A 27,080-nucleotide genomic window follows, 5' to 3' on the forward strand; every position below is an offset into this window, starting at 1 on the left:
TCATCCCTGACCACTGGTCCTGTTAGCTAGGGATCATGGGAGTTGTAGGCCAAAAACATCTGGAGGGCCGAGGTTGAGGAAACCTGTTCTAGAAGATTTACCTTTGAATGGACCAGAACAACATCCCTTGTATGAGATGAGAGAAACTGAAAGAAGCTAGAGCCCCCTAAACATCTGATCCCACAAGGTAGGTTGTTTCCCATTAATGAGGAGGCACACTTCATTGTTCACACTCAAATATTTAATTCACACCTTTTTTTACCAACTCCTTGGTGTTCCTGCTGTGGTATAACACCATTCTAGAGTGCTGCGTGGCTAATTAGGGCTGGGAAGGTAGGTCATGTGATGCTCCTTAGATTCTCCTGAGCTGCAATGGGGCTAGCAGTACCTTCCTTACCTTCTCCCTCCCTCCCTCCCAGTTGTTTTCCTGATGCTACAGTTGTCACCTTTGCCTGCCTCCCTGTCTGTCTGTGTTGCATGAGGTGTCCCAGCTCTGAGGGACATAGATGGATGCCTCCAACATGGAGAACTTGTTTTTTACAGGCTCTCATTTTAGCCCCTTCCTTGACCCCCACACTGGGCCTCGCAGTATTGCCACAGTTCTAATACCGGGAGCTCTTGGGTTTACCACATTTCTGTTCTCAGTTCATATTACACATCCCAACACTGTGTTGCACAATAAAAGGAATCCCCGGGCTCCTAGTGGGATGGAGGAAGATGCGGCCAAGTAAGCCTTTGTCTAGCAAGCTTGCAGAAGCGAGACCCATTTCCTGTCTTTAGGCAGAAATGCATACATTGCACAAGGCGGCAAGACTCCAGCTAAACTGACTCCTGCATCTCTCCAGGTGCAAAGGAATCTGTTGGAAATGGCAGCAATGAAGGCAAAATGGGTAGAGGGTTTTCCCTTGAAGACTGTGCTAATTGTATGTGAGCTGAAGGGGTTGGTTCCTTGTTTTTCATGCTCTCTTTCCTGCTAGACTCTTGCTTATCACGCATACAAAGACCTAGCAGATACACAGCCTGTTTCTGGTTTGTTCTTTTAGATCAGGGGTCTCCCACTTTTCGGGGCCTGGGAACAACCCATTTCACAGAAGGGAAAAACAGTGATGCTCAGAACTCTTTTGCTCTCCATCAACAGCCCCCCCCAAGAAACACAACACAGACCAAAAATTTCCCCCCAGTAGCCAGAACATTCTCTACAACCAAACAGCAACAAGAGCCAATCCAAACACCCCAAAACCAAGCAAAGTAAAAAACCAAAAACAAAATATACACCAAAGGGAAGGGGGGGACCCCAAACAAAACATTTATGCATGGGCCCAGAGACATTCTGGGGGAAGGGAGGGGTGGGTGGATGATGAGCTTTGTTTTCTACCCGGCCCAATGTCACTCATGGTAAAAAAAACAAAACACAAACAATTGGGAGGCATGGGCAGATGGCAACTCTCTGTGTGTGTGTGTGTCTGAGGGTGCCACATTGGGGATCCCAAATTGAAACAGAAGAAGAAGAGTTTGGATTTGATATCCCGCTTTATCCCTACCCTAAGGAGTCTCAAAGCGGCTAACAGTCTCCTTTCCCTTCCTCCCCCCCAACAAACACTCTGTGAGGTGAGTGGGGCTGAGAGACTTCAAAGAAGTGTGACTGGCCCAAGGTCACCCAGCAGCTGCATGTGGAGGAGCGGGGACGCGAACCCGGTTCCCCAGATTACGAGTCTACCGCTCTTAACCACTACACCACAAGTTGCAAAGCAGGCAGAGAGGGCATTCCAAGCCACTTGGGCCCTGTATATATGTACTATGACTTCCTTCTGCCAATAACTTCCCAGGAGACCTTTTGGTCCCATCTGCCTCATGGAAGTATGAGAAGTACAGTGAGCTGCTGGCAGTAATGTCCATCTCCATGCTTCAAGAAGGGCTTCTGCAAGCCATTCTGGCCTGGGCCCCTCACTCTGTTCTCCTGAAGGAAACTCTGTGCAGGGATAGCGATTCCAAGCTGTTGTAGGATGGTAGCGCAGCAACTTCAGAGGCATGTTGTGGGGCAGCAGATGCAGCATGGGAGCTGGTGTCATGGCTGTTGGGTGTATGGAGGTCAGAAGATTTGTGCAAGTACAGCCGGCGGAAAGTCAGGATGCAGGTGATGGCGACAAAATCCAGAATCAACTCAGCCAGCTCTACTACGGAGAGGACCGAGGAACCAAACCAGAGACTCCACTGGCTTCCCAGCTGTGAAAGCAGTGTCACCACCTGCAGAATGAAGATCAGAATAGGGGAATATTTTATTTTTATAAAAACAATGCTCAAGAAATAAATTTGGCTCCCCAAACATCTTAGCCACTGATAGAGATAGGAAAGGCTGCCATCTTTTCCCTTGGGACTCACCTAGATCACCTGTTCTGTGAACTCCATTTCAGAAGAAATCACAATATCCAGTCTAACTGCAATGAGGAGTAGCTATGTTGCTCCTGCCTCCTGGGGGTTGGAGATGTACTCCAGAACATTTATATTTTAATGTCTACATATGATCCAAATGTTGACACTTGCGCTTCGAAATCAAAATTGCTGTTAAACTTTTACAGTCACCTGTTTCAATTCACTGAATGAGGTCCGTATAATTTTTCCTAAATTATGACGCAGGTCATGTTGGTGTGAAATTTTGACACCATCTACGGTACCACATGCTGTCAAATATTGACTGCTACAGCAAAATCCGGCAATGACTGTCAACTACTTGCTGAAGTTTTGCAAACCTAGAGAACGCTCACTATCGAAACGTTCACAAAAGATTGGGGATTGTATATGCATTTTTACTCTAGCTCCTGTGCACAGTGCTTAACCTACCAAAAATGAACTCTCTCAGATGCTGAAAGTGACCAATCTCAAGACTTCTTGCTGGGTAGATAGATGTGCGGAATAGGATACTTGTCTTGAGCCTAGCTAGTTTAAGCTTTTTTAGGAAGAGCTCTTTGCAGGGGCTGTTGTTAGCAGGCATGGGGGCAGGGGAATTGTGTCACTCAGCATATTGGCTGTGAGTCCTGGAAGACCTGCTCCCTGCCTTGCAGGCCTTTTCCCACCTGGCCTGAGAGGGCGGGGCTCAGACTGACTCCAACTACAAAAAACTGAGCCTGCTGAACAGAATCTTGGACTAGGGTATTGTTTAGGGGAGCTTGTTGCAGTAAATGTTTGTATCTTTATATTGGATCTTACAATTTATGTGGAAGTTGTTCAGTTTGGTTGTGCTCTTTTTTGATGTTTTATTTATTGTTTATGACTACTTTTGGTATGTTTGTAGTTACACAATTTTTCATATGCTGTAAGCCGCCTTGTAAAAGTAAAGGTAAAGGGACCCCTGACCATTAGGTCCAGTCGTGGCCGACTCTGGGGTTGTAGCGCTCATCTCACTTTACTGGCCGAGGGAGCCGGCGTACAGCTTCCGGGTCATGTGGCCAGCATGACTAAGCCACTTCTGGCGAACCAGAGCAGCGCACGGAAACACCGTTTTCCTTCCCGCCGGAGTGGTACCTGTTTATCTACTTGCACTTTGACATGCTTTCGAATTGCTAGGTTGGCAGGAGCAGGGACCGAGCAATGGGAGCTCACCCCGTCGTGGGGATTCGAACCGCCAACCTTCTGATCGGCAAGTCCTAGGCTCTGTGGTTTAACCCGCAGCGCTACCTGTGTCCCACACAGCCGCCTTGAGCACGGTAGTAAAGGTAGCAAACAAATAAAATAATTGATTGATGCCAAGGAGTGGGCATTATTCTGGCATATGCCCATGACATTCTAAAGAGCACATTCCAAAAAGTGTTGCAGAATGCAGTTACGTTGCTGCTTGGGGCAGAGAACCACATTTTCCCAACAACAAAAATGACCCCCCCCTCCGAGAAATAGGGAAGTGCAATGTACCTGAAACAGAAGCCCTTATTTGAAAGAAGGAGGCTAGATTCCCATACAATGAACAACAATGGGCAGATTTTTATTTCCAGGAACTGACCATCTGGACAGGCCCGTACATTTAAAGGATGATGGCTTTTTGGTGTCACAGATGGTGGTAGGGGGAGCAGTTGGGAATATGTGACGACGAAGGGAATACATACTGTGAAAGCAGGAGACTCCCCGTTGCTTTTATAATTCCACTCCTCAAAAAATATATTCACTTTGGCAATTCCATTCCTGGCAATACAAAAGGGAAAGTTCTGGCTCAATCAATATCCTACAGCACAGTCCTACAAATGAGTATTCATCCTATTCAGTGCAGTGGGGCTTATTGCCAGGTAAGTGGCTATAGGATTATTACTTACATCTCCCCCAAAACGCCCACTTCTTCCAAATTCACAAACCCCCATTCCCAGGTCTACAGCATTTCTCTGAACTTTATCTCATAAACTCAAATTCTGCTGTCCCATAACATGCCAAATGTTTTTAAACAATGTGAGCATCTGTTCAGATACTATAATTTTCTACTTCACCTCCTGAAACATGCAAACGATCTGTCTTGGCCATGGGAAGGCAAACTAAGGCCCACGGGCCAGATCAGGCCCAATTGCCTTCTGGATCTGGCCCGTGGATGGTCTGGGAATCGCAGCGTGAATTGCCAGCATGCACATTCTTTCCCTCTCCCTCACATGGCGGTGGCAGCGCCTCTTCCCTCCCTCCTCCTGGCTTCTCCCTGCTCTGCCTAGAGGAGGAAGGGGGCTGGGCTTTGTTGGTGCCAGCAGCAGCAGCAGCGCTTGAGCGGCCGCCAATTTAAGCAGCCCCTCTCCAGAGCCCTTTTGCGCGCCGCTAATTGTTCCGGAGCCGCTGCCAACCCCTGCCGCTCACAAGACACAGGTAAGCAGCCACAGGGGCTCGTGGTGCTCTTGCACCACCCCACCCAAAAATAGTCCAGTCCCCCACAAGGTCTGAGGGACAGTGGAGCCACCCCCTGTTGAAAAAGTTTGCTGACCTCTGGTCTAGGGCAGTCAGCAACTTGTGGTTGCTGATAAACAGGACTTGGAGTGTATATTTTTAAAAGTGTGTGTGTGTGTGTGTGTGTGTGTTTTCAGCTATTCTTATTGTATCTGTAAGCCACATTGAGTGTCTAACATTATGTAGAGGAATGGATTACAGTGGTACCTCGGGTTAAGTACTTAATTCGTTCCAGAGATCTGCACTTAACCTGAAATTGTTCTTAACCTGAAGCACCACTTTAGCTAATGGGGCCTCCTGCCACCACCGTGCCGCCGGAGCACGATTTCTGGTCTCATCCTGAAGCAAAGTTCTTAACCCGGGGTAATATTTCTGGGTTAGCGGAGTCTGTAACCTGAAGCGTATGTAACCCGAGGTACCACTGTACTACACTGCTTCTTGCACCAGAATCATATAATTATATAGTTGGAAGGGACCCTGGAGCTTGCCTCTGCTGTTCAGGAATCTCAACACATAGTCCCCAGTTCAATTAATCTCCATAGTTTTAGAAAACATGCATTTAATTCATGCAATCTAGCTTAAGCCCTATCCCTAAGCAATTTCTTCCTTGATCCTAGAATTCACCACTCTCTCCTGTCCCAACACAGCTTAGCACCCTGTGATCCTCATTGTTTCTCCCAATTTTTTTCATCGGTCGTTGCGTCTCCGATGCTGACCTTCTATTCTGACTGTAGGTGGAGCTCTTACCTCTTGGATGTGATGTTGTACTTGTTTTGCCGTGACAGCATGTGGAACACCCAGGCCTGAAACAACACATTTGCAAAATAAATAAATTGGAAACAAAAGCTTTATAGGCAGCCCAGAAGCACACAAATGCATATAACTGACCCCCAGCAAGAAAATAATCCACCTGTCTGTGTGGGGAATTTATAGCAAATCAGTGTGTGTGGGGAAACTTAGTCTTTCCCCCCACTTTTTCCACTCTGCTTCTTTTCTTTTCCAAAAAGCTTTTTTATTGAGTTTTACCTTGCCAATTTAAATTCAAACATTAAACATCAACATCATCATTAAGGATTTCCTGAATTCTTCGATTCCCCTCCGCCTTTCCATGGTTACCACTATCAAACTTTTTTCAACTGCTTCACTTATTTTCTCCATTTTTCTTAAATAATCCATTTTTACCTTAGTTTTTTAATACGTTACAAGCGTTACTCAAATCCTGCCAAAGTTTTTAGGTGTTTACAGTGTTCTCTTAAACACATTGTAATCCCATTCCTCCTTAAAGTTCTTCTCTTCCTGGTTTCTTGTTTTCTGTTTCCACTGTTTCTGGTTGCTTGCCCCAAGTGGCTGCCAACCCCCTACCCCAGTATGCTCAAAAAGTGAAGTTTGATAGAAGCGTACTTTTGGAATCCCTACTGCAGAGAAAGGCTGAAGCCTTCTGGTATGGTTTTTCTTTTCTTTTTTTTTAAAAAAGCTCTGCAGCTCTGCTATATGCATTTCTGAAAAACATGTACCGTATTTTTCGCTCTATAGGACGCACTTCCCCCCTCCAAAAATGAAGGGAAAATGTGTGCGCGTCCTATGGAGCGAATGCAGGCTCCTTGGCTTCAGCGATAGCAACGCGAAGCCTCCAAAGTGCAGAGGGAGCGCTCCCCCCGCGCTCCGGAGGCTTCACGTTACTTTTGCTGAAGCCGCCTGAAGCCCTCGGAGTGCAGGGAACTCCTGCTGCGCTCCGGGGGCTTCAGGCAGCTATCTGCAAGCCTTCGGAGCGCAGCAGGAGTTCCCACTGCGCTCCGAAGGCGTGCGGATAGCCGCCTGGAGAGTGAGAGGGGTCGGTGCACACCGATCCCTCTCGCTCTCCAGGCTTCGCTTCGCTGGAGAGGCGCTGCACAGTTTTCCCTCTCTGCTCAGCGCCCCTTCAGCGAAGCGGGAGGAGAAATGGAAGGGGCTCCGTTTCTCCTGCCGCTTCGCTGAAGGGGCGCTGAGCAGAGAGGGGGAGAATTCCCCCCCTGTTCTCCCCCTCCTATGGTCCGGTGCGTCCTATAGAGCGAAAAATACGGTAGTTGCCCCGTGGCAGTTCTTAGATGTGCATGTGTGTATTCATGGAAGCAGGAAATCATCTCCTTACCTCAGAGACAGCAGAAGGCCATCGTGAATATCCAGCTGACAACTGGTATTCTGTCACCCTAAAGAGAAAAGCATACAATAAGTTTAGAGGCACATTACCAGGGGACCTTATTTACATCGGATGTTCATGGGTGTCAAGAATTGTAACATAACTTTCCAACATTCCTCAGAATCGGAAATACTCGATGCATGCTCAGAGGCGCTTGTGCCACCTCTTCATTACTCCACACATTTCCGGGTGGGACCCTAGCGCTGGGCTCCAGTCCTCTTCCCCTTTCCCCCTTGCCCTTGCCTTCATCCTGCTGGTCACTCAAGGCTCATCAACTGCCACTGCCGGCTCCAATCTGCACTGCAGTCCTTTTAAACCGATGCTTCTCTCCACACACACCAGGTCTGTCTCTCTGCCTCTGGCACTCTGCAGCGCCTTGGCAAATGACATCATCAAGCCGCGCCACCATCATCAAGCAGCCTCCACGTTGCAAGGGGCAGAGAGGCAGAATCCACTACTGGGGCAGCATTGTGATGACTGCTGCTGCTGGTGGGACAAAGCCTTGAAATTGGGATGCCCCGATTCAAAGTCAGAAAGTGTGATGGCTTCTCCAATTCTGGGACTCTCCTGGAAAAATTGGGGTACTTGAGGGGTATGCTGTAAGAGTGCAAGTTCTTATAATGCTGCTCTTCTGTTGGTACCATTCTGAACCAGGCCTAGCCTGCATGGCTCAGCTAAGTCATACACCGAGCTAGGCCACCTGTGGCACCATCACCTAAGATATGAGCAGCTGCCAATCACAAGATATGCTTGCTACATCAGGTGGTGGCATAGCGTGGGTTGCCAGTGCCTGGGGCTGTGTGGGAGGGAGGGAAAAGGATAGTGTATGCATGGAAATTCAATGGTCTAGCAGCATCCATATCACCCAGGAGTTTGCAGCCACAGAGATAAGAAAAGAAGAGTTGTTCCGTTGGGTCACTTCCTGGTTTGCATGGAGAAGCAGTTTTCAATGGAGCCCTGCGACGGAAGTGTGCAGCTGTATTGAGGCAGCACCGGGTGTCCCCCACTATGCTACACCACTGACATCAGGTGAGACATCAGCTGGAGAAAAGAGGCAATGGAAGAACCCTTCATTACCGGGTTTCTGAAGAAAGCCTGGGGCTGAGAGGCCTGAGTTTGGGAAACCAGCATGGAATGATAAGTTGGGTACAAAAAACCACAAAAAACAAAAATCCTGTTCCGCTCCATTTTACTGAATATTTTTTACTGCCCAGCAAGCTCTGTGGAATTTGACCAGGCCCAGGAATGCAACTGCACAGGTTTTGAAGCTGACTTACTTGCAAGGTTTCCGGCATTTGGTGAAACAGCCCAGGGTGCCTGTTTTGAATTCAGCCTGGAGTTTGTAATAACAGTAACCTAGTCCAAAGACAGAGGGACAGTCGATAAAGTAATTGTGTGAGCTGCCTGCATAGGACAGGAGCCCCAGCACCTTGCACCTTGGATAGGAAACAGGTGAGATTGTGGATTCTTCCCCCCCCCCGCTGCCTTTTGTCTCCACTTACCCCAGGCGGGATGCTTGTTGTAGTCACAGTAAACTGCTCCGGTGGGCAAGGGGTAGAAGAAATGGCCACAGCCACACCGGTCCACCATGCTATTCTGAAAACAGGAACGAATGCAGACCTAGGTGAAGTAAAAGGAGAATTGTCACCCTAGGGCAGTGTTAGCAATACCCTGGGAAACCTACGGGGACAGGCATGTAATGCAAATAAAAATAAGGATCGTAATCATAACAGGGTTGGTCTGGAGCCAATTGCAGGGTAAGGATTAGTGGGTGAGTCAAATGTAGATACCTGCTCAGTATAGCGGGATTGGTAGAGGATCTTCACGGGTACATCGCTGCCGTTTTCTGTGCAGTCGCTGTAGGTGCCCCCAAGACGGTTTGTTGTTTCCTGACAATTCACAATATGTCAGATCAGCACAGTTGCATTCCTTCCCTTTGATTTGCAGCTGTTTCTCACACCAAATCAGCTTCTCTCTCTACCTCTAGTTTTATGGGAAAGTAACCAACATTTCAGGGACACGGGTGGAGCTGTGGGTTAAACCACAGAGCCTAGGACTTGCCGATCAGAAGGTCGGCGGTTCGAATCCCCGTGACGGGGTGAGCTCCCATTGCTCTGCCCCTGCTCCTGCCAACCTAGCAGTTCGAAAGCACGTCAAAGTGCAAGTAGATCAATAGGTACTGCTCCGGCGGGAAGGTAAACGGCGTTTCCGTGCGCTGCTCTGGTTCACCAGAAGCGGCTTAGTCATGCTGGCCACATGACCCGGAAGCTGTACGCCGGCTCCCTTGGCCAGTAAAGCGAGATGAGCGCCGCAACCCCAGAGTCGGCCACGACTGGACCTAATGGTCAGGGGTCCCTTTACCTTTATGTTTAACCAACATTTCTTTATATTTTCTTTCTATAACCTCTGCCTGAACCCAATGGGTCTTACGGGAGCCATGTGCTTTGCCCTCATTCTCTCACAATTCTGCACACTGAAGCCAGGTCTCATATCCTACTTCTGACCTCACCTTTCTCATACTGATGGATGTTTCAACGCCGGGGCGCACATTGAAGCCCCCGTCATCCATGAAGGCTGGTTCCTTCTGGCCGTGCACCATCACTCGGGCTCCCGTCACAGTGGAGAGAAGTGGGATAAAGTCGTTCTGCTCTGTGCGGACAACTAGAGAGAGACCTGTGGAGACAGAGGGCAGGGAAGGCCAACGGCAGTCATGCACAGAGATGAAAACAGGGCAAAAGAGAGATGGAAAGAAGACGAAGTTCCCGCAAGAGAGGAACGGTAGACCAAACTGATGGACTATGCGGAGATGGCGAAAACGACTGGGAAAATCAGAAACCAGGAAGACCAGAATTTCAACAAAGACCAGAGGAAATTCATAATTTACCTTGGAGGCCACTGTAAACAATTGAACTCTTTAGCAATATTTGAATAACACTTATAAAAAGAACTAGGAATAAATGGGATACTTTAAAAAATTGGAGTAACTTAAAATATGCAGCAGAAAAGGACTAGAGATGGAACTCATGGAAGGGGGGGGAAGTCCAGATATTTGGGTGAATCTTTTTATTACTTATGACTTTGAATGTAAACTTTAACTTGCAAAACCAAATAAAAGCTATTATCAAAAAAGAAAGAAAGAAAGAAAGAAAGAAAGAAAGAAAGAAAGAAAGAAAAGAAACACACAAAAATCCAAAGAAAGAAAGAAAAGAAGACAGGCAGGTGGCTGTAAGAGTGAGCTCAGCTAGGAAGAAAAATCAATGTTGCAGGAAAGAGATGAATGTGGTTCCAGATTAGAAAGGGGAAAGAGGATATAGCTCAAGGAGCCTCTTCCGACATCCATCACCACCTTCCAAGCCCCTGCTCACCATTATTGATCCCAGGCAGGGAGGACATCCAGAGTGTGCTGCTGTTGTCATTGAATGTGTAGCAGTTTCCATAAATAGGGTGATGGAAATGAGTGTAGTTCCTGAGAAGAAGAAACACAAAGTGTTCAGGTCAACTCAATGAAGAATCATATAACTGAAGAGTTGGAAAGGGACCCTGAGGATCATGCAGTCCAACCTTCTGCAATGCAGGAATATGCAGCTGTCCCATACAGGGATGGAACCTACAACCTTGGCGTTATCAGCACCATGCTCTAACCAACTGAATTATCCAGAAAGACAATTCAGTTGAACAAAAGTGAAAAAGGCAGGCCACTGCGTTGGCCCATTAGAAATGAGCAAAAATCAACAGTAGCACAATTTCTGTACTGGGGCCAAGTAAACACAATAGCGAAAAAAGCCAGCAGGCTATAGTGTATGAGAACTCAGCCTAGGTATCAACCTCCTGCTTTAAAAATGGAATAGTGGAAGAGAGAAAAAGAAGTTTCTGTCATGGTGGAAGTCCCAAGTCTTGCAGCTTGTCTGTCCTAAGATGGAAGGTTTTGTGCTGATTTAACATTCTGCCAATAGAAAAAAAAAGTCTATTGGTCCAATCTTGGGGTCAAATACACCCCAAGAAAGCCATACAAACAAGCTACCTTGCGGTTGGTATTAAGCATGCCACTATATGCCAATGAGAGGGACGTGGGTGGCGCTGCGGGTTAAACCACAGAGCCTAGGGCTTGCCGATCAGAAGGTCGGCAGTTCGGATCCCATTGCTCGGTCCCTGCTCCTGCCAACCTAGCAGTTCGAAAGCACGTCAAAGTGCAAGTAGATAAACAGGTACCGCTCTGGCGGGAAGGAAAACGGTGTTTACGTGTGCTGTTCTGGTTCACCAGAAGCGGCTTAGTCATGCTGGCCACATGTCCCAGAAGCTGTACGCCGGCTCCCTCGGCCAATAAAGCGAGATGAGCGTTGCAACCCCAGAGTCGTCCGCGACTGGACCTAATGATCAGGGGTCCCTTTACCTTTACCTACATGCCAATGAAGCCAATCTAACATGCCTTTGTTGATAACTTTCTTTTGCCAGTAAAACTGTATGGTGGCACGTTAGTATTTAGTACACAAATTAGTTCAGTACACAAATGCACAGGGACGGTGCATGGAGCATAACATAAAACAAAGTATTGTGCCATTAACATACATCTAATGTTAAGTATAAAATTCACAGAGGTGGAACAGTGTAGAGATAATTAGTTGTGAATGAAATGCGACAACAACTCTAATGGGCCTCGCGATTTTAACACACCGCTTGAGCAGCCTGGGCATAGTCAACGCATTTCACAACTGAACAAGTTGGGTTGGCAGATTGGTTACATGCAGTACCCAGCTGCTGCCAACCACAGGGATGACACCTTGGCATTGTCTTGGTGCCCTCAGGGGTCAGCAGGATTGGGCAGCTGCTGAGGGCACCAGAGCTCAGAAGGGCCCCATCACCCACCGGCCTGACCCCCCTAGCTCTGCCGCCAGTCACTCGCTTCACCCTCCCCTCCCCACTGCGCTGCTGAGGTACATTTGACATCACTCAAGGGGTGGCTAATTAGGTGAAAGCAGTGTTTGCCCTGCTGCATCCAAAGTTCTTTTTTGCACCAGCAGAGTCAAATCGCGCTTAACACCTGCTCCATCCCATCTGAAGGCTATTACAAATGGCCACCTGTCATGTTTGAGCTACTTGAAATTCCTGCATTGCAGGGGGTTCGATTAGATGGCGCTTGAGGTCCCTTCCAACTTCTACAATTCTGTGATTCTATTCTCTGCTGACTTCAGCCCAGCAATATTATGTTTTCTTCCTCTGCCCAAAGATTTGGTGTGCAGAAGTGCTGTAGTGAATTCAAAGATTTGCTCGTTGCCTCATAACATTTTACTTAGCCTTAGTAAATGTAAAGGGACCCCTGCCTGTTAGGTCCAGTTGCGGACGACTTTGGAGTTGCGGAGCTCATCTCGCTTTATTGGCTGACTAAGCCGCTTCTGACGAACCAGAGCAGCGCACGGAAACACCGTTTACCTTCCCGCTGGAGTGGTACCTATTTATCTACTTGCACTTTGACGTGGTTTCGAACTGCTAGGTTGGCAGGAGCAGGGACCGAGCAACGGGAGCTCACCCCATTGTGGGGTGACCAAATTGTGTCTGTGATTATGACCCTGCAGCAGAGCTTCCTTAACTATGACCCCTAAAGTTTCGGATTCCCTCTAAACCGGTACCAAAGTTTTGTAGTTGTTTTGTAGGGTTTTGTAGTGTGAACCCCTTGTTTTGTAGAACCAGCCCCACTGATTAATTGAGACATCAAACAGGGGTTCATACTTAACAACAACAAAATCAAACATGGTTCGTGTTACAAAACCCTACAAAACTTTGGCACCAGTTTGAATGGAACCCAAATTTCAGGGTTTGAAAATTTCCCTGAGGAGCTTTGATGCACTTAGCAGCCTTCTCAGAGAAGATCCAGCACTTTCTAATTCAGAGGCACAAGGGATGTGTGAAAGTTGTGGTCATGACCCACGCGCAAGCTGTGTCGACACCATAAATAGTGTCTGCAGCACCAGAGGCAAATCAGCAAGGCTTAAACATATTGCAAATTTAAACAAGAATAAACAGCATTCAGCGCTGATTCAGGGCACTTGTGATGAAGCTGGTGTCAGCAGCAGGTGGGTTTGGAGGGGGTGGAAACGGCGTGCACAAGTTGTGAAAGGAAGGTCAGAGTAAGGTGAGTTGACAAAGTACTGCAAACAATTGCTGGAACTAATGGTGGTTTGTCAGCCTGCCAGCTAGACCCAAACAACCAAGGCTTGGCAGCACTGGAAAAATGGTATTTTTGTTCCAGAGATGGGAATCTAACCGGTGTAACTAACCCCTGTGGTCACGGAAGGCCTGCTTCATGTATGCCCTTATCACCAAGCCAAATGCAGCCCACTGGGAAATTGATACACTTCCTTGTTTTGCTGCTTGTGGGGCGCTGGAAAAAACAGGGGCAAGGGGGCTGGTGGCCAAGAACCTGGCAGCAGAGAGGGGGTATACACGTGGCGAGGGGGCTGTATTTACCTTTTGACTAACAGGCAGAGCACGGCTCCCTCAGCATCACATGGAAAGGGGTGTCAAATGAATCATGTGGACACCTTCCAATGAAAGAAGCGACTCCCCACAACATTTGGGTGACGCATAGCTGTCAACTTACAGATTTGAAAATAAGGGATCAGCAGCCAAAATAAGGGATTTTAGTCAACCAGCAGCCAAACGAAGCCTCAAGCGGTGGTTCCCACAGCACAGCAACCCAGCAAAGGGGATGCAGCGAGGAAAACCACCGTCACCTCTCCGCTGGGAAGCGCTGAGCAAAGGCGAGTCCCAAGGCAACGTGGCCGATTTGATTGGCACAAGGCATGCAAGCTCCACCCCCCAGTCATTCTTAGACTCCTTATTGGGTGAGCAACGCAGCCAAGCAACACAGTTGGAGCTTCCCTCCTCCCTGGCCGGCAGGGAGGGAGGGAGGGAGAGGAGCTGCTTCCTTTGAAACCCGGGAAATTTATGGGAAATCATCAATCCGGGACAGCAGCGGGAAACGGCGCTGGGATACGGGAGTTTCCCGCCAAATAAGGGATGGTTGACAGCTATGGGGTGACGTCAACCTCCTTCTTGGCGGGAGAGGGGGGATATTTGCTGGCGTGGCTGCACTGACATAACCGGAGGAACCAGCTACTAGGGACCGAGGTCTCTTTGGCTCCCCCAATAAAATATCTGAGGGGACAGGCCTCTCCAAAGTTGATGGGCACTGCCATTCAAATGGTGAGCGCGTACTGCGTCTTGTGGTTGATTATGCAGGGTGGGGCCTACCTGGACCCCCCAATATTTTATTCAAGTTGGCACCCCTGGACATAATTTGTAATGGTCCTTAACTGGGGTTGCCAGGCTGCCAGGCAGGATTTTGCAAAGGTGGGACTGCTTTTCATTCAGATGTCATATTTGAGTGGAATTAGGAGGGACGCGGGTGGCACTGTGGGTTAAACCACAGAGCCTAGGACTTGCCGATCAGAAGGTTGGTGGTTCGAATCCCCGTGATGGGGTGAGCTCCCATTGCTCGGTCCCTGCTCCTGCCAACCTAGCAGTTCGAAAGCACGTCAAGTGCAAGTAGATAAATAGGTACCGCTCTGGCGGGAAGGTAAACAGCATTTCCTTGCACTGCTCTGGTTCACCAGAAGTGGCTTAGTCATGCTGGCCACATGACCCAGAAGCTGTACGCTGGCTCCCTCGGCCAATAAAGCGAGATGAGTGCCGCAACCCCAGAGTCGGCCACGATTGGACCTAATGGTCAGGGTCCCTTTACCTTTACCTTTTAAAAGGTTTCCCGGCAAAAACATGTTCCCAAATACACAGAGATACTGGGAATATAGGGTCCGAAGGGCACTCAGGGTTTGTCCAAACTTCTGCTTGTCTCATGCTTTCTAGACATGAGCCGAAGAAGTTTTTCTTTTGTCCCACTGTTTTCCCTGGGGAAACACAGTTACTGTTTAATTGGAACAAATGTTAATCCGCAGAAAACCCGATCAGTGTTTGTTATGATTCAGTGGTAAACAGCCGGGTTTCCTGGGGAAAGCGGTGGGGCGAATGAAAAATCTCTCAAACCCATGCACTGAAATGTGAACAAGCCCTCAAACTTTCCACCCAGAGAGCCAGTGTGGTGTAGTGGTTAAGAGCGGTAGTCTCGTAATCTGGTGAACCGGGTTCGTGTCTCCGCTCCTCCACATGCAGCTGCTGGGTGACCTTGGGCTAGTCACACTTCTCTGAAGTCTCTCAGCCCCACTCACCTCACAGAGTGTTTGTTGTGGGGGAGGAAGGGAAAGGAGAATGTTAGCCACTTTGAGACTCCTTCGGGTAGTGATAAAGCGGGATATCAAATCCAAAATCTTCTTCTTCTTCTTCCACCCACTAGGGATGGAAAGTTCTACCTGTTTGGTTCTCTCTGTTTCACATTTCTCCCCAATCTTAAATTGAGTGCTCCATATTTCTGAAGCAATTTGCAATTAAAAAAAAAAAACCTCATAAACATAGTCAGCATTTTAGCATTTCTCCTAATGAGAACACATTTCTGTAGACAGTTCTGGTTAATGTACACATTTTTGCAAGCCATTTTTAATGAATTCAATAATGCTCTTTTGTGTGTTATTTCCACGAATGTGTGTACATATTGTTTGCCTAGAGAACTGCATTGCAAAATTTGAATAAATGTGCATTTCAAAAGGTGGTTGTGTTTTGCTTCTTGTATGGCTTTGGCAAGTGCGAATTTGGCAGATTTGGCTTTAAATGTGAGCTGCACTGAATCAGCCCCCCCCTTACCCTCATTGCTAATGCCCACCAATTCTTTTCAGAAAAATGCTCTTCAGACAATTTTTTGCTTAGAGTGGCTTCTGGTTTCAGAGTCTGGCGGTGGAAAAAACCAGATTACCTGGGGGGTGGAAGTAGGTGGAAGGAAACAGGCAGGTGTGTGTGGGGGGGGGATATTTACATAAAAATTCCGTGCTCCTTCCCCTTCTCTTGGGAGGAGGGTCAGAGATCATGTTGTGAATTGCTTTCTTTAACATGGAAATCCACTACTTCATCAGCTATTTAGGTTTTTTATATTATATTATTTATTATATTTTTTATATTGAATTTTTGAGGCACTTTGAACCAGTGATGGGAAGGTGGCCTTTTTAGTTTTTATTTTAAAAACCAAACATGTACCGTGTTTCTCGCTCTATAAGACGCACCAGACCATAAGACACACCTGGTTTTTGGAGGAGGAAAACAAGAAAAAAAATATTCTGAATCTCAGAAGCTAGAACAGCAAGAGGGATCGCTGCACAGTGAAAGCAGCGATCCCTCTTGCTGTTCTGGCTTCTGGGATAGCTGCGCAGCCTGCACTCGCTCCATAAGACGCACACACATTTCCCCTTTCTTTTTCGGAGGGAAAAAGTGAGTCTTATAGAGCAAAAAATACGGTATTTTCCACAACTAGGCCAAAATTAAGATACCCATGAACAGTGAGTGACCCATGTCAATCATTGAGAGCCTTTCTTAGCCTGTTGGCCTCAAGATGCTATGGACTATAATTCCCATCAGCCCCAGCCAGCAACGGGTACCAAGGTGGGGAAGGTGGGTTTCTAAAGCAGCAGTTCTTTGGGGACTCACGCTTTGTTGCAGGTCTCCTCATTGAAACGGCAGGAATAGATGAAGCTTGTGAAGTTGGACTCGTCAAGGTCTTTGACGTCAGGGATGCTCGCAAGGATGTTGATGTAGTGGAAGCTGTACCACTCTCGCACGGCATCCACACCCGAAGAGTACATTTGGTGGAAGCAGTCTGTCTTGTTTTCATTCCACTGCAAAAGGAAGTCAACAACCACATTATGCCACTTCCCCAGGGCATAGAGGATGAAATGTGGGCCCTGGGAAGATCAAATGGACATGGAGGAAGAGGGTCGTTCCAAATGCCTGACAAGGACGAAATGTTGGGGAAGCAGGAGAGGCTCAAATCTTGGTTGTCACATGAGCAAGATTGTCATAAGACATATGGTTGTTCAGGATAGCGATGATGCAGACACATAAATTTAACATTTATTCCCGCGTCCAAAGTAAAAAGAGATTATCTTTACTGATTAAAAGCATTGTTTGTTTCTTTGATGAACTGGGGATTTAAATGTTGCAGGTACAGTGGTACCTCGGGTTACATACGCTTCAGGTTACAGACTCCGCTAACCCAGAAATAGTACCTCGGGTTAAGAACTTTGCTTCAGGATGAGAACAGAAATCGTGCTCCGGTGGTGCGGCAGCAGCGGGAGGCCCCATTAGCTAAAGTGGTGCTTCAGGTTAAGAACAGTTTCAGGTTAAGTATGGACCTCCAGAACGAATTAAGTACTTAACCCGAGGTGCCACTGTAATCTGAACCTGCACCATTTGAGAAGATGAATGACACTGAGTTAGATTCAGTCACTGTCCTTTCCAGCTTGTGTGTGTGTAATTTTTATTTATTATTTTTTCTAATTTACATTTCAAAATATCCAAACAACTTTAAATCAATGACTTCCCTTCTTTTTCCGTGGCTCAATTTGCATACCATACATCCCTGCATATTTTGCATAAACTAAACCATTCAGTATTCCATTGTTACATCCATCAAAACTTATTTACACTGTTGAATTTACCATAATGCTACCAGTGTTATTAAATGTACACAGTTTCCCCCATATATTCAGTAAACATTTTCCAGTCTTCTTTAAATGTATGCTCTTCTTGTTCTCTTATTCTATATGTTAAATCTCCAAGCTGCTCGTATTCCATCAGTTTAAGTTAGTTGTCATTCTTTAGTTGGGACCTTGCTCGTTTTTCATTTTGGGGCTAGCAAACATACATAAATAACCTCTTTTGATACTTGGGAATTTCCATTTGAATTATCCCCAACAGAAAGGAATCTTTTTTTTTTTTTTGAAAGGTACTTTTAAACATTTTTTCCAATTCATTCTATATTATTTCCCAATACGCTTTTAACCTTTTACAAATCCACCATATCTGATAAAACGTACCCTCCATCTCATTACATCTCCAGCACTTATCTGATTTGGATTTATACATTTTAGCAAGTCTACTCGGAGTTAAATACCATCTATAAATCATTTTCAAGTAGTTCTCTTTCCTTTCCAGCTGTTGAAGTCCAGCAGAGATACTGGACTTTGAAACAATACTGGTGTGTGTGTGTGTGTGTGTGTGTGTGTGTGTGTGTGTAGATCATGCAGGGCAGACTGGTTGGAGGGTAGCAGGAAGAAGCAGAGAGGTGCCACCAAACGAATAGGAAGTCATCCTTACCAGAATGAAACCAATCTTCCAGTCACTCTTGTCCACTTGGGGATTGTTCTCCTCCATGCTGGTCTCACGCTTGTGTCTATAGAGCGGGTGGCGTTGGATGTGGCGGTACAGGCTCCTGGAGCTGCGTTTCCGCAAGGATTGGGCCTGCCAGTTCTTCTGCTCCATGGACATGTTGTATTTGTAGAGCTCCATCAGTGTCCGCTGTGTGATTTGATCCAGCTCTTGCAGCTGCTCCTGAATTGCGCTGTACCTAAAAGATGGAAGAAGTGGCTTAAAGGGGTCCGTTTCTCTACACTTAACTCAAGGGATCCAGTACATGAAAGGTGGGCAGAAGGTAATATGGTCTACTTGATGGTTGGTTAGGGGTGCATGGGGTGTTAGGGGAAGGAAACGCCATGCTCCTTCTGGGGTTGTTTTGTCCACCTTTGGTCCTCACCCTGTACTCAGCTCTCACCTGTGGCTCCTAGAAGCTGTCAACACGTGACACACCCCAGGAATGGCCTTGACGGATCAATTAAACCAGGCGAGGGCAACTAATGGGTCTCAAACCCTTGGTGAGTTGGAGACTTCCTCTATATGCAAAGACAAGCTCTGGTGGAATGAGTGGACTAGGTCAGTAGTGGGTCCAATGGTCAAGAAGATGGTTTCTGCATGGTCCTAAACCTCCACTGTGTTATGGCTATACTCATTTGTGAGAAAGGCTTTGGGAGTAAACCCTGAGGAAAAATGGGTACCCGCTGCCTTGCCAGGACCTCTTTAGGAGGAGAAAAGTGCCAAGGAGTAAACAATACACAAGACAGTTGGATGGTGCCTACTGGGCCTCCTTCCAGCAACTCCTGCAGCCAAGCTGGTGCCAAACATATTGTTCTGCTTTCATTCGGCCCACATCAGCAAGGCTGAGAGAAGGGTCTTGTTGTCTAGGCAGCCCAGGACCTCCATACACACCACCCAAGCTTGTGCTCCAGGGAGGTCACTGTGGTGCTGCTAATGCAGCAGAAACAGCACAGGACGCAGCAATTATGAACTGCCAGTTTCTGCAGCCGCAGCAGGCGCCGTGATTCCCCAGCAGTGTGCCTTCGCTCTCGGTGGTGCACTTCATTGCCTCTTGAGACAAATGGATGCCTGATGCAGGTGAACCACCCCTTGATCTGATCGGGCATGGAACATATTTCAAGGCAAGATCAGATACTCAGGATCGCATTACACAGGTTAAAGGTAAAGGTAAAGAGACCCCTGACCATTAGGTCCAGTCGTGACCGACTCTGGGGTCGCGGCGCTCATCTTGCTTTATTGGCCAAGGGAGCCGGCGTGCAGCTTCCGGGTCATGTGGCCAGCATGACTAAGCTGCTTCTGGCGAACCAGAGCAGTGCACGGAAACACCATTTACCTTCCTGCCAGAGCGATACCTATTTATCTACTTACACTTTGAGGTGCTTTCGAACTGCTAGGTTGGCAGGAGCAGGGACCGAGCAATGGGAGCTCACCCCGTCGCCGGGATTCGAACTGCTGACTTTCTGCTGATCGGCAAGTCCTAGGCTCTGTGGTTTAACCCACAGCGCCACCCACGTCCCTATTACACAGGTTAGTCATGCCTTAACTGTTCATGGATACTGAATGCTAACTCACTCTTTATCAACCTAAAACACTGGGCAAGGGCAGTAGACCACGCAAGGCTCAAGTCAGCCCCAACCGGCAATACTGCACATCATCAGGCTTACCTGTAGGGATTGAGAGTACACAGTGTGACAGCAGGGAAGGTCAGCCTATCAGAGTTGAGGTTCAAGTTCAGGTTGACAGGAAAGCTGAAGTACTCTCTGTAGATAATTCCAAACTGCCAGTACATGAGGCCAAAGGTGAGGAAGAAGAGAACTGACCAGAAGGCCGTCTTCATCTTGTTCTTCTTAGAACAGACCAGCCGGATGGCCCCATGGATGGTTGTGTTGTTACAAAAGAACTGGAAAAGCTCCTGATAGGAACTAAAGAATTCAATGAGACCAGAACTCTCTTCTTTTTTCTCCTCCTTCTTTTTCTCTTGCTTTGTTTCCATTTTGAGCTGTTCGGCCCTCTTGCGTCTAGGCTGGTTTTCAGCCTTCACGGTTACAATTCGAGCTGAAAAGAACAGTCACAAATATATATATATACACACACACACACCGTATTTTTCGCTCTATAAGACGCACCAGACCACAAGACACAGCTGGTTTTTGGAGGAGGAAAACAAGAAAAAAATATGCTGAATCTCAGAAGCCAGAACAGTAAGAGGGATCGCTGCGCAGTGAAAGCAGCAATCCCTCTTGCTGTTCTAGCTTCTGGGATAGCTGCGCAGCCTGCATTCGCTCCATAAGACGCACACACATTTCCCTTTACTTTTTAGGAGGGAAAAAGTGAGTCTTATAGAGCAAAAAATACGGTATATATATAAAACCAACCACTTCCAACTTCTCCATTCAACTTCTCAAAGGGAAATTTTGAAATCAAAATGTAAATTCACACGTTGAATGTGAAAGTTTAACTTAAATGTTTGAAATTGGACCGCCATGCAGCTTGTTTAATCCTTGCTTACCCAGAGGTAACATAAACCAATGGGAGAGGCTTCGAAGAAAATGTACGTAGAAATGCACCCATATCTCTTGGTAGCTTTGATGTTGGCAAATATGAAATATGACATTTCATTCATATGGAGTACAGCCCTTGAGTTGACGGTTAGTTCACTAAACTGCCTCAGGGTCTTACTCAAGCAGTCAGGCTTGCCTTGGTGATAGTCAGTGATACCCTACACACATTATTTCTGTCTGTGCTCACTGGGTTTATTCCCAGGTTCATAGCATTGTAATCTAGCCTCCTTACTAATACAGATCCACACCATAGATTTAAAGCACATCCAACATACATGGCTTTCCCGCAAAGAATTGTGGGAACTGTAGCTTGTTAAGGAAACCGGGAATTGTAGTTATGCGAGGGGGAAGTTGCAGTTCCCAGAATTCCGGGGTGGAAGTCGTGCGCTTCAAAGGTGCTCTGGAGGTGCTTCAAATGTACAGTGTGACATCTTGAATGCTTCTTATTAGGTTGAGAAAGGATCTTGGCTCTGCAAAGCATATTCCTTTCCATCTCCCTTGTCTCAGTCACATAACTGTCAACTTACGGCTTTGAAAATAAGGGACCAGCAGCCTCGAAAATAAGGGATCAGCAGCCAAAATAAGGGATTTTGCTATTGTAAAGAGTTACATACATTGGCAGGCTTGACAGATGCTGTCAATCCGGCATGAGGCGGTTGCGGCGTGGCAGCGGCCGCTGAAGCGCCGCCCTTCTGCGTCCCTCCCCATCCCCTCCTCTTCCTCCTCCCTCAGGCTGCCTCCTCAGCTGCTGCCATCACCGCTGCCGCCTCTGGGCTTGCAGGCGGCATGGGCGAGAGTCTCTCTCCCCCCCCTCGGGCAGGGAAGGGCCGATGGAACTCCTTGCGCCAGGACGATGGTGCCAGCGTGCTCTCTCTCTCACGGCGGAGGACCCTGAGCTGCTGCTTCCCTCCCGAGCCGGGTGAGCATGAAACCCGGGAAATTTAAGGGACATCATCAGTAAGGGACAGCAGCGGGACACGGCGCTGGGATAAGGGAGTTTCCCGCCAAATAAGGGACGGTTGACAGCTATGCTCAGTCATAGCCCTGTATATCAATTCCCGGAGCCTCTTTACAGATTAATCTCAGGAATGTAACACTGTTTGGTTTGGGTGTGATGTGCCTTTTGCACCAACAAGTATCTCCAGTGTTAGAAGTATGCCACATTCTGGGAAACACAATTGGGGAGACCGCTATTGCACTCACGTCCAGCTTGCCAGAGGCATCTGACTGGTCACTGTGAGATTAGATCGCCCTTTGGTCTGTCAGGACTGAGATGTGGAGATATGCTTGAGAGATCCAGACCGTGGGGAGCTCTGAAAAATTAATAATTATAATTTGGACTTCTTTATTTTAATTGGAGTATTATGATTGGATATATTAACTGGATGTTTTTTATTGGGAAATCAATAAAAATGATTAAAAAAAAAAAAGATGGCCCTTTGGTCTGATCCGACAGGGAACTGCTTACATTCTTAAAACCACACAGAAGTGTACCTTGTGCCTTATGTTTGGTGACAAGAAGCCTACCTTTTCCACGAAGTCTTTGGCTCAGGCCCTTGGTCCTCATATCCATCTGAAACAAAACGTAAGTAAATGTAACTGTATCCACTCATATGCATCCCTTGACTTGCTGAACCTCTCCCATTGCCTCGCTTCCCTTCTTTTGTCTCACCCACTGCAGAAATTTAGACTGTCAGCTGCTTAGGGACACAGACCTGTCTTTTTTGAGTACATTCCTGTTTGAGCTGAACTGGACGTCACTCCTATAGCAGTGTTGTGTAGTGGTTAGAACATGGGTAGGCAAACTAAGGCCCAGGGGCTGGATCCGGACCAATCGCCTTCTGAATCCAGCCCGCGGATGGTCCAGGAATCAGCGTGTTTTCACATGAGTAGAATGTGTGCTTTTATTTAAAATGCATCTCTGGGTTATTTGTGGGGCATAGGAATTCGTTCATCCCCCCCAAATATAGTACAGGCCCCCCGCAAGGTCTGAGGGACAGTGGACTGGCCCCCTGCTGAAAAAGTTTGCTGACCCCTGGGTTAGACTGTCAGGCCAGGACCTGGGAGACCAGGCTTCGAATCCTTAAAAGGTAAAGGTAAAGGGACCCCTGACCATTAGGTCCAGTCGTGACCGACTCTGGGGTTGCGGCGCTCATCTCGCTTTATTGGCCGAGGGAGCCGGTATGCAGCTTCTGGGTCATGTGGCCAGCATGACTAAGCCGCTTCTGGCGAACCAGAGCAGCGCACAGAAATGCCGTTTACTTTCCCGCCAGAGTGGTACCTATTTATCTACTTGCACTTTGACGTGCTTTCGAACTGCTAGGTTGGCAGGAGCAGGGACCAAGCAACGGGAGCTCACCCCGTCACGGGGATTCGAACCGCCGACCTTCTGATCGGCAAGTCCTAGGTTTAACCCACAGCGCCACCCACATCCTTGCTCAGCCACAAAGCTCCTTGGGGGTGACCTTGGGCTAGTCACTGCCTCTCAACCTAACCTACCTCACGGGGGGGTGTTGTGGGGATTAAATGAGGAGGGGGAGAAAATCATGTACGCCACTTTGAGCTCCCTGGGGGGGGGAAGGTGGGATATAAATGCAATAAATAATAGTTTCATGTGTCATAGCTGTTTTTGATTTCACAAGTAGCTGGCATGGCTTGATGACGACAATGAGAACTTCATATTGCCAAGTAACATCTAGTTTGGCTTCTTCTGCCCTCATAAAGTAATGAGTAATCAATTGACTCATTGACAGATCCTTGCAACAGCAGACTAAACAGGAAATGTCCATACAGGCTAATATTTCAATAAGGATTTATTTACTTATTTTTTTTAAAAAGTCTACCACAAGAAAAAAACACAGCACCCATACATAACAAAGTGAAAAATGAAGTTCTATTATATTATATTTGACAATCTTTTTCTGTGCCATGATAAAATGAGTGCCACTTCAGATTACTCAAGGAAGTCCTTATGGTTGCCTAATGAAGCATAAAGGTCAGAAGCAGAAACTGAGCTGTCTTTAGAGCTTTCTTCACATGAACTTATTCATTCATTTGTAATTCTTTAGTCTAACCTCATGGTTTAGCTTCTGCTTGGCAAAATTGTTTGAAAACTGATGTTTGGCTGGTGCATTCCTGTAAACTGCTTCTGTCTGAAAAGCTGGAATATGGAACTCTGAAATATAATTAGTAGTCAAAGTTTGTTCTTAATGGTTGCGTAGCTTATGTAGGTAAAACACAGAGAGCATGATCCAGCCAGAATTTAAGGGGAGAAATATAAGCGGCACTCCCATGGGACTTATAAAGGCCCAAACTAGTTCTGTATTTCTTTATTTACCATCCCTCTGCTTCTTCCTCACAGATTCCTGCCCAGCACAGCAGCTCTTCAAAGGCACAGGTCTATTCCCAACAAGACGTAAGAGTCTTCTTACCCAAATCATTAGGCTGCCTGCACACCACACATTTAAAGCTCATTCCCCTCCCCAAAGGACTCTTTTGTTGAGGGTGCTAGGAATTGCAGCTCTTTGAGCAGTAAGCTAGAGTTCCCAGAATTCTTTGGAGAGGGGGATGTGCTTGAAATGCATGGCATCTGTGCATCTGACAATACTCGGAGGGTGTGGGAATGGAACCCAAATAAAAATGGAAGTGATTTTGAAAGGTGGTTGCTCCTAAAGTAAGTAATTCCATCATCCTTACAGGGGTGGAGGGGGAATCAAAAGGTCATCAAAACTACAGAATGATAAAGATGCTAAAGCCAGCAAATTTCGAAGAACAATACAGTGGTACCTCGGGTTAAGAACTTAATTCGTTCCAGAGGTCCGTTCTTAACCTGAAACTGTTTTTAACCTGAAGCACCACTTTAGTTAAGGGGCCTCCCGCTGCCGCCGCGCCACCGGAGCACGATTTCTGTTCTCATCCTGAAGCAAAGTTCTTAACCAAAGGTACTATTTCTGGGTTAGCAGAGTCTGTAACCTGAAGCATACATAACCTGAGGTACCACTGTATCTATTATATGCGACTTCTAATAAAATAGGTAAAGGTAAAGGGACCCCTGACCATTAGGTCCAGTAGTGGCTGACTCTGGGGTTGCAGCGCTCATCTCGCTTTACTGGCCGGGGGAGCCGGCGTACAGCTTCCGGGTCATGTGGCCAGCAGGACTAAGCCGCTTCTGGCGAGCCAGAGCAGCACACAGAAACACCATTTACCTTCCCGCTGGAGTGATACCTATTTATCTACTTGCACTTTGATGTGCTTTCGAACTGCTAGGTTGGCAGGAGCAGGGACCGAGCAACGGGAGCTCACCCTGTCGCGGGGATTCGAACCGCCGACCTTCTGATCGGCAAGCCCTAGGCTCTGTGGTTTAACCCACAGTGCCACCCACTTCCCTCTAATAAAATATCACGCTCTAAAATAGCCTTCGCGAAACTGGTGTCCTTCTGGCTGGCTGAATCTGATAGGGGTTTTAGTCCAGGACATCTTCAGAGCAGCAGGTTGTCAAAGGCATCTCTAAAGGGCTAAGCAACATAGAGCCGATGAAAATAGGGATATTCTTGGGTGGATCTACACACAGGAACACCCCCCCCCCGCTATAAATACACCAGAAATTAAATCATTATAACAAAAGAAAAAAACCGCTATGGAGAATCGCTTAGAATTTTTTCTGTGCTCTCTGGCGCCTTCTGGTGTTGCATGTTTATAGCACATTCAAAACTCTGCTTCTTGACTAATGTAGTTGAGTCCCTATTCAATACTACTACAACTACTAATTATTTATACCCCGCCTATCTGACTGGGTTTCCCCAGCCACTCTGGGTAGCTTCCAACATATATATAAAAACATAATAAAACATTAAACACTAATAAATAAATAAATCCCTTACAGGGGTGCCTTCAGATGTCTTCTAAAGGTTGTATAGTTACTTATCTCCTTGGCTTGGTGGGGGTCACATAACTCCATACCCTCCAACATTTCTCCCATGAAAATGGGACGTCATAAGGAAAAGTGGGGATTTCCAGGATCAAATCAGAAACCAGGATGGCTTCTGTAAATCCTGGACTGTCCCTGGAAAATAGGGACACCTGGAGGGTCCTGACCTCCTAGTTCTTCCTTACCTTGCAGTGCTCTGCACTTCACACACCCTTCCTGCCAGCGGAGCTCACTTCCTGTAAAAGAGACAGGCTGCAACAATGGCCACTCACCCCATTTGGTATTAAATGAGATGGACTGGAATAAAAATGTCTGCAATGATGGAGTGCAGAGAGATGGAGGGAGGGCTCAGCTCCCCTCAGCCACTCGCCCCTTTATGGTTCAAAAGAGACCGTCTGGGAGAAGACTGCTTGTAACAGTGATGTGTGGAGAGGGGTAGGTACTGTATTTTTCGCTCTATAAGACGCACTTTTCCCCTCATAAAAAGTAAGGGGAAATGTGTGTGCGTCTTATGCAGCGAATGCAGGTGGGAGGCTCTGTCAGCGCTCCCTTTTAAGAGCCGCATGGACCGTGTGTGCGGCTCTTGGAGGCTTTTCCCCAAGAGCCGCACACAAACTCCGTGCACTCTTTAAAGGGAGCGCGGCTCTTGGGGGAGCCTTAGCCGTGCTCAGCCTCTCCCGGGCAGGGGATGAAGGCTCCCCTTGCCCAGGAGAGGCTGCACGTGGCTAAAGCAGCCAGGACAGTGAGCAGGATCCATCCCCCTGGCTGTCTTGGCTTGAGCCATAGCTGCGCGCAGCCTCTCCTGACCCGGAGAGGCTGTGCACGGCTAAAGAAGCCAGAACAGTGAGCGGGATCCCTCTGGCTGTTCTAGCTTCTGGCTTAGCCACGGGATGAAGTCTCCGCAGGGGAACCTCCCTTAAAGACTAGGTGCGTCCAATCGTCCGGTGCGTCTAATAGAGCGAAAAATACAGAAATGAACAAGCCAGAGCTGTGGCTGTGTAATGCTGGGGCTGCACCATTACATTTTGTTGGGTCTTTGCAAAGAGACCATTACCTGCAGGAGCGAAAGGGCTTGGAGGTGAGGAGAATTCTCTGACAGCGTCTCTGCTGCAAATCTCCCTCTCCCAATTCTGCTTTTCTCTTGAAGAACCTGCTGCTAGAGTTTTAATAAGCATGTAACCATGCAGTCAGACTCCAACAACAAATC

General features: G+C 47.3%; 1 protein-coding gene across 1 annotated transcript; it reads right to left on the reverse strand.

Annotated features, from left to right (window-relative positions):
* Window positions 1-219: 219 nt before the first annotated feature.
* On the reverse strand, window positions 220-26,123 carry SCNN1A (sodium channel epithelial 1 subunit alpha). Its single transcript, XM_053370919.1, has 14 exons — window positions 26,059-26,123; window positions 22,474-22,519; window positions 20,050-20,440; window positions 18,332-18,581; window positions 16,664-16,851; window positions 10,447-10,547; window positions 9,591-9,754; window positions 8,872-8,970; window positions 8,584-8,701; window positions 8,359-8,437; window positions 7,034-7,091; window positions 5,653-5,708; window positions 4,095-4,170; window positions 220-2,244 (listed from the first exon to the last, which is right to left on the reverse strand). The coding sequence occupies exons 2-14, from the start codon at window positions 22,517-22,519 to the stop codon at window positions 1,945-1,947; spliced, it is 1,926 nt and encodes a 641-aa protein (XP_053226894.1). The 5' UTR covers window positions 26,059-26,123; the 3' UTR covers window positions 220-1,944.
* Window positions 26,124-27,080: the final 957 nt, after the last annotated feature.

Source organism: Podarcis raffonei, chromosome 17 (genome assembly GCF_027172205.1).
Source record: "Podarcis raffonei isolate rPodRaf1 chromosome 17, rPodRaf1.pri, whole genome shotgun sequence".
Classification (NCBI taxonomy): domain Eukaryota; kingdom Metazoa; phylum Chordata; class Lepidosauria; order Squamata; family Lacertidae; genus Podarcis; species Podarcis raffonei.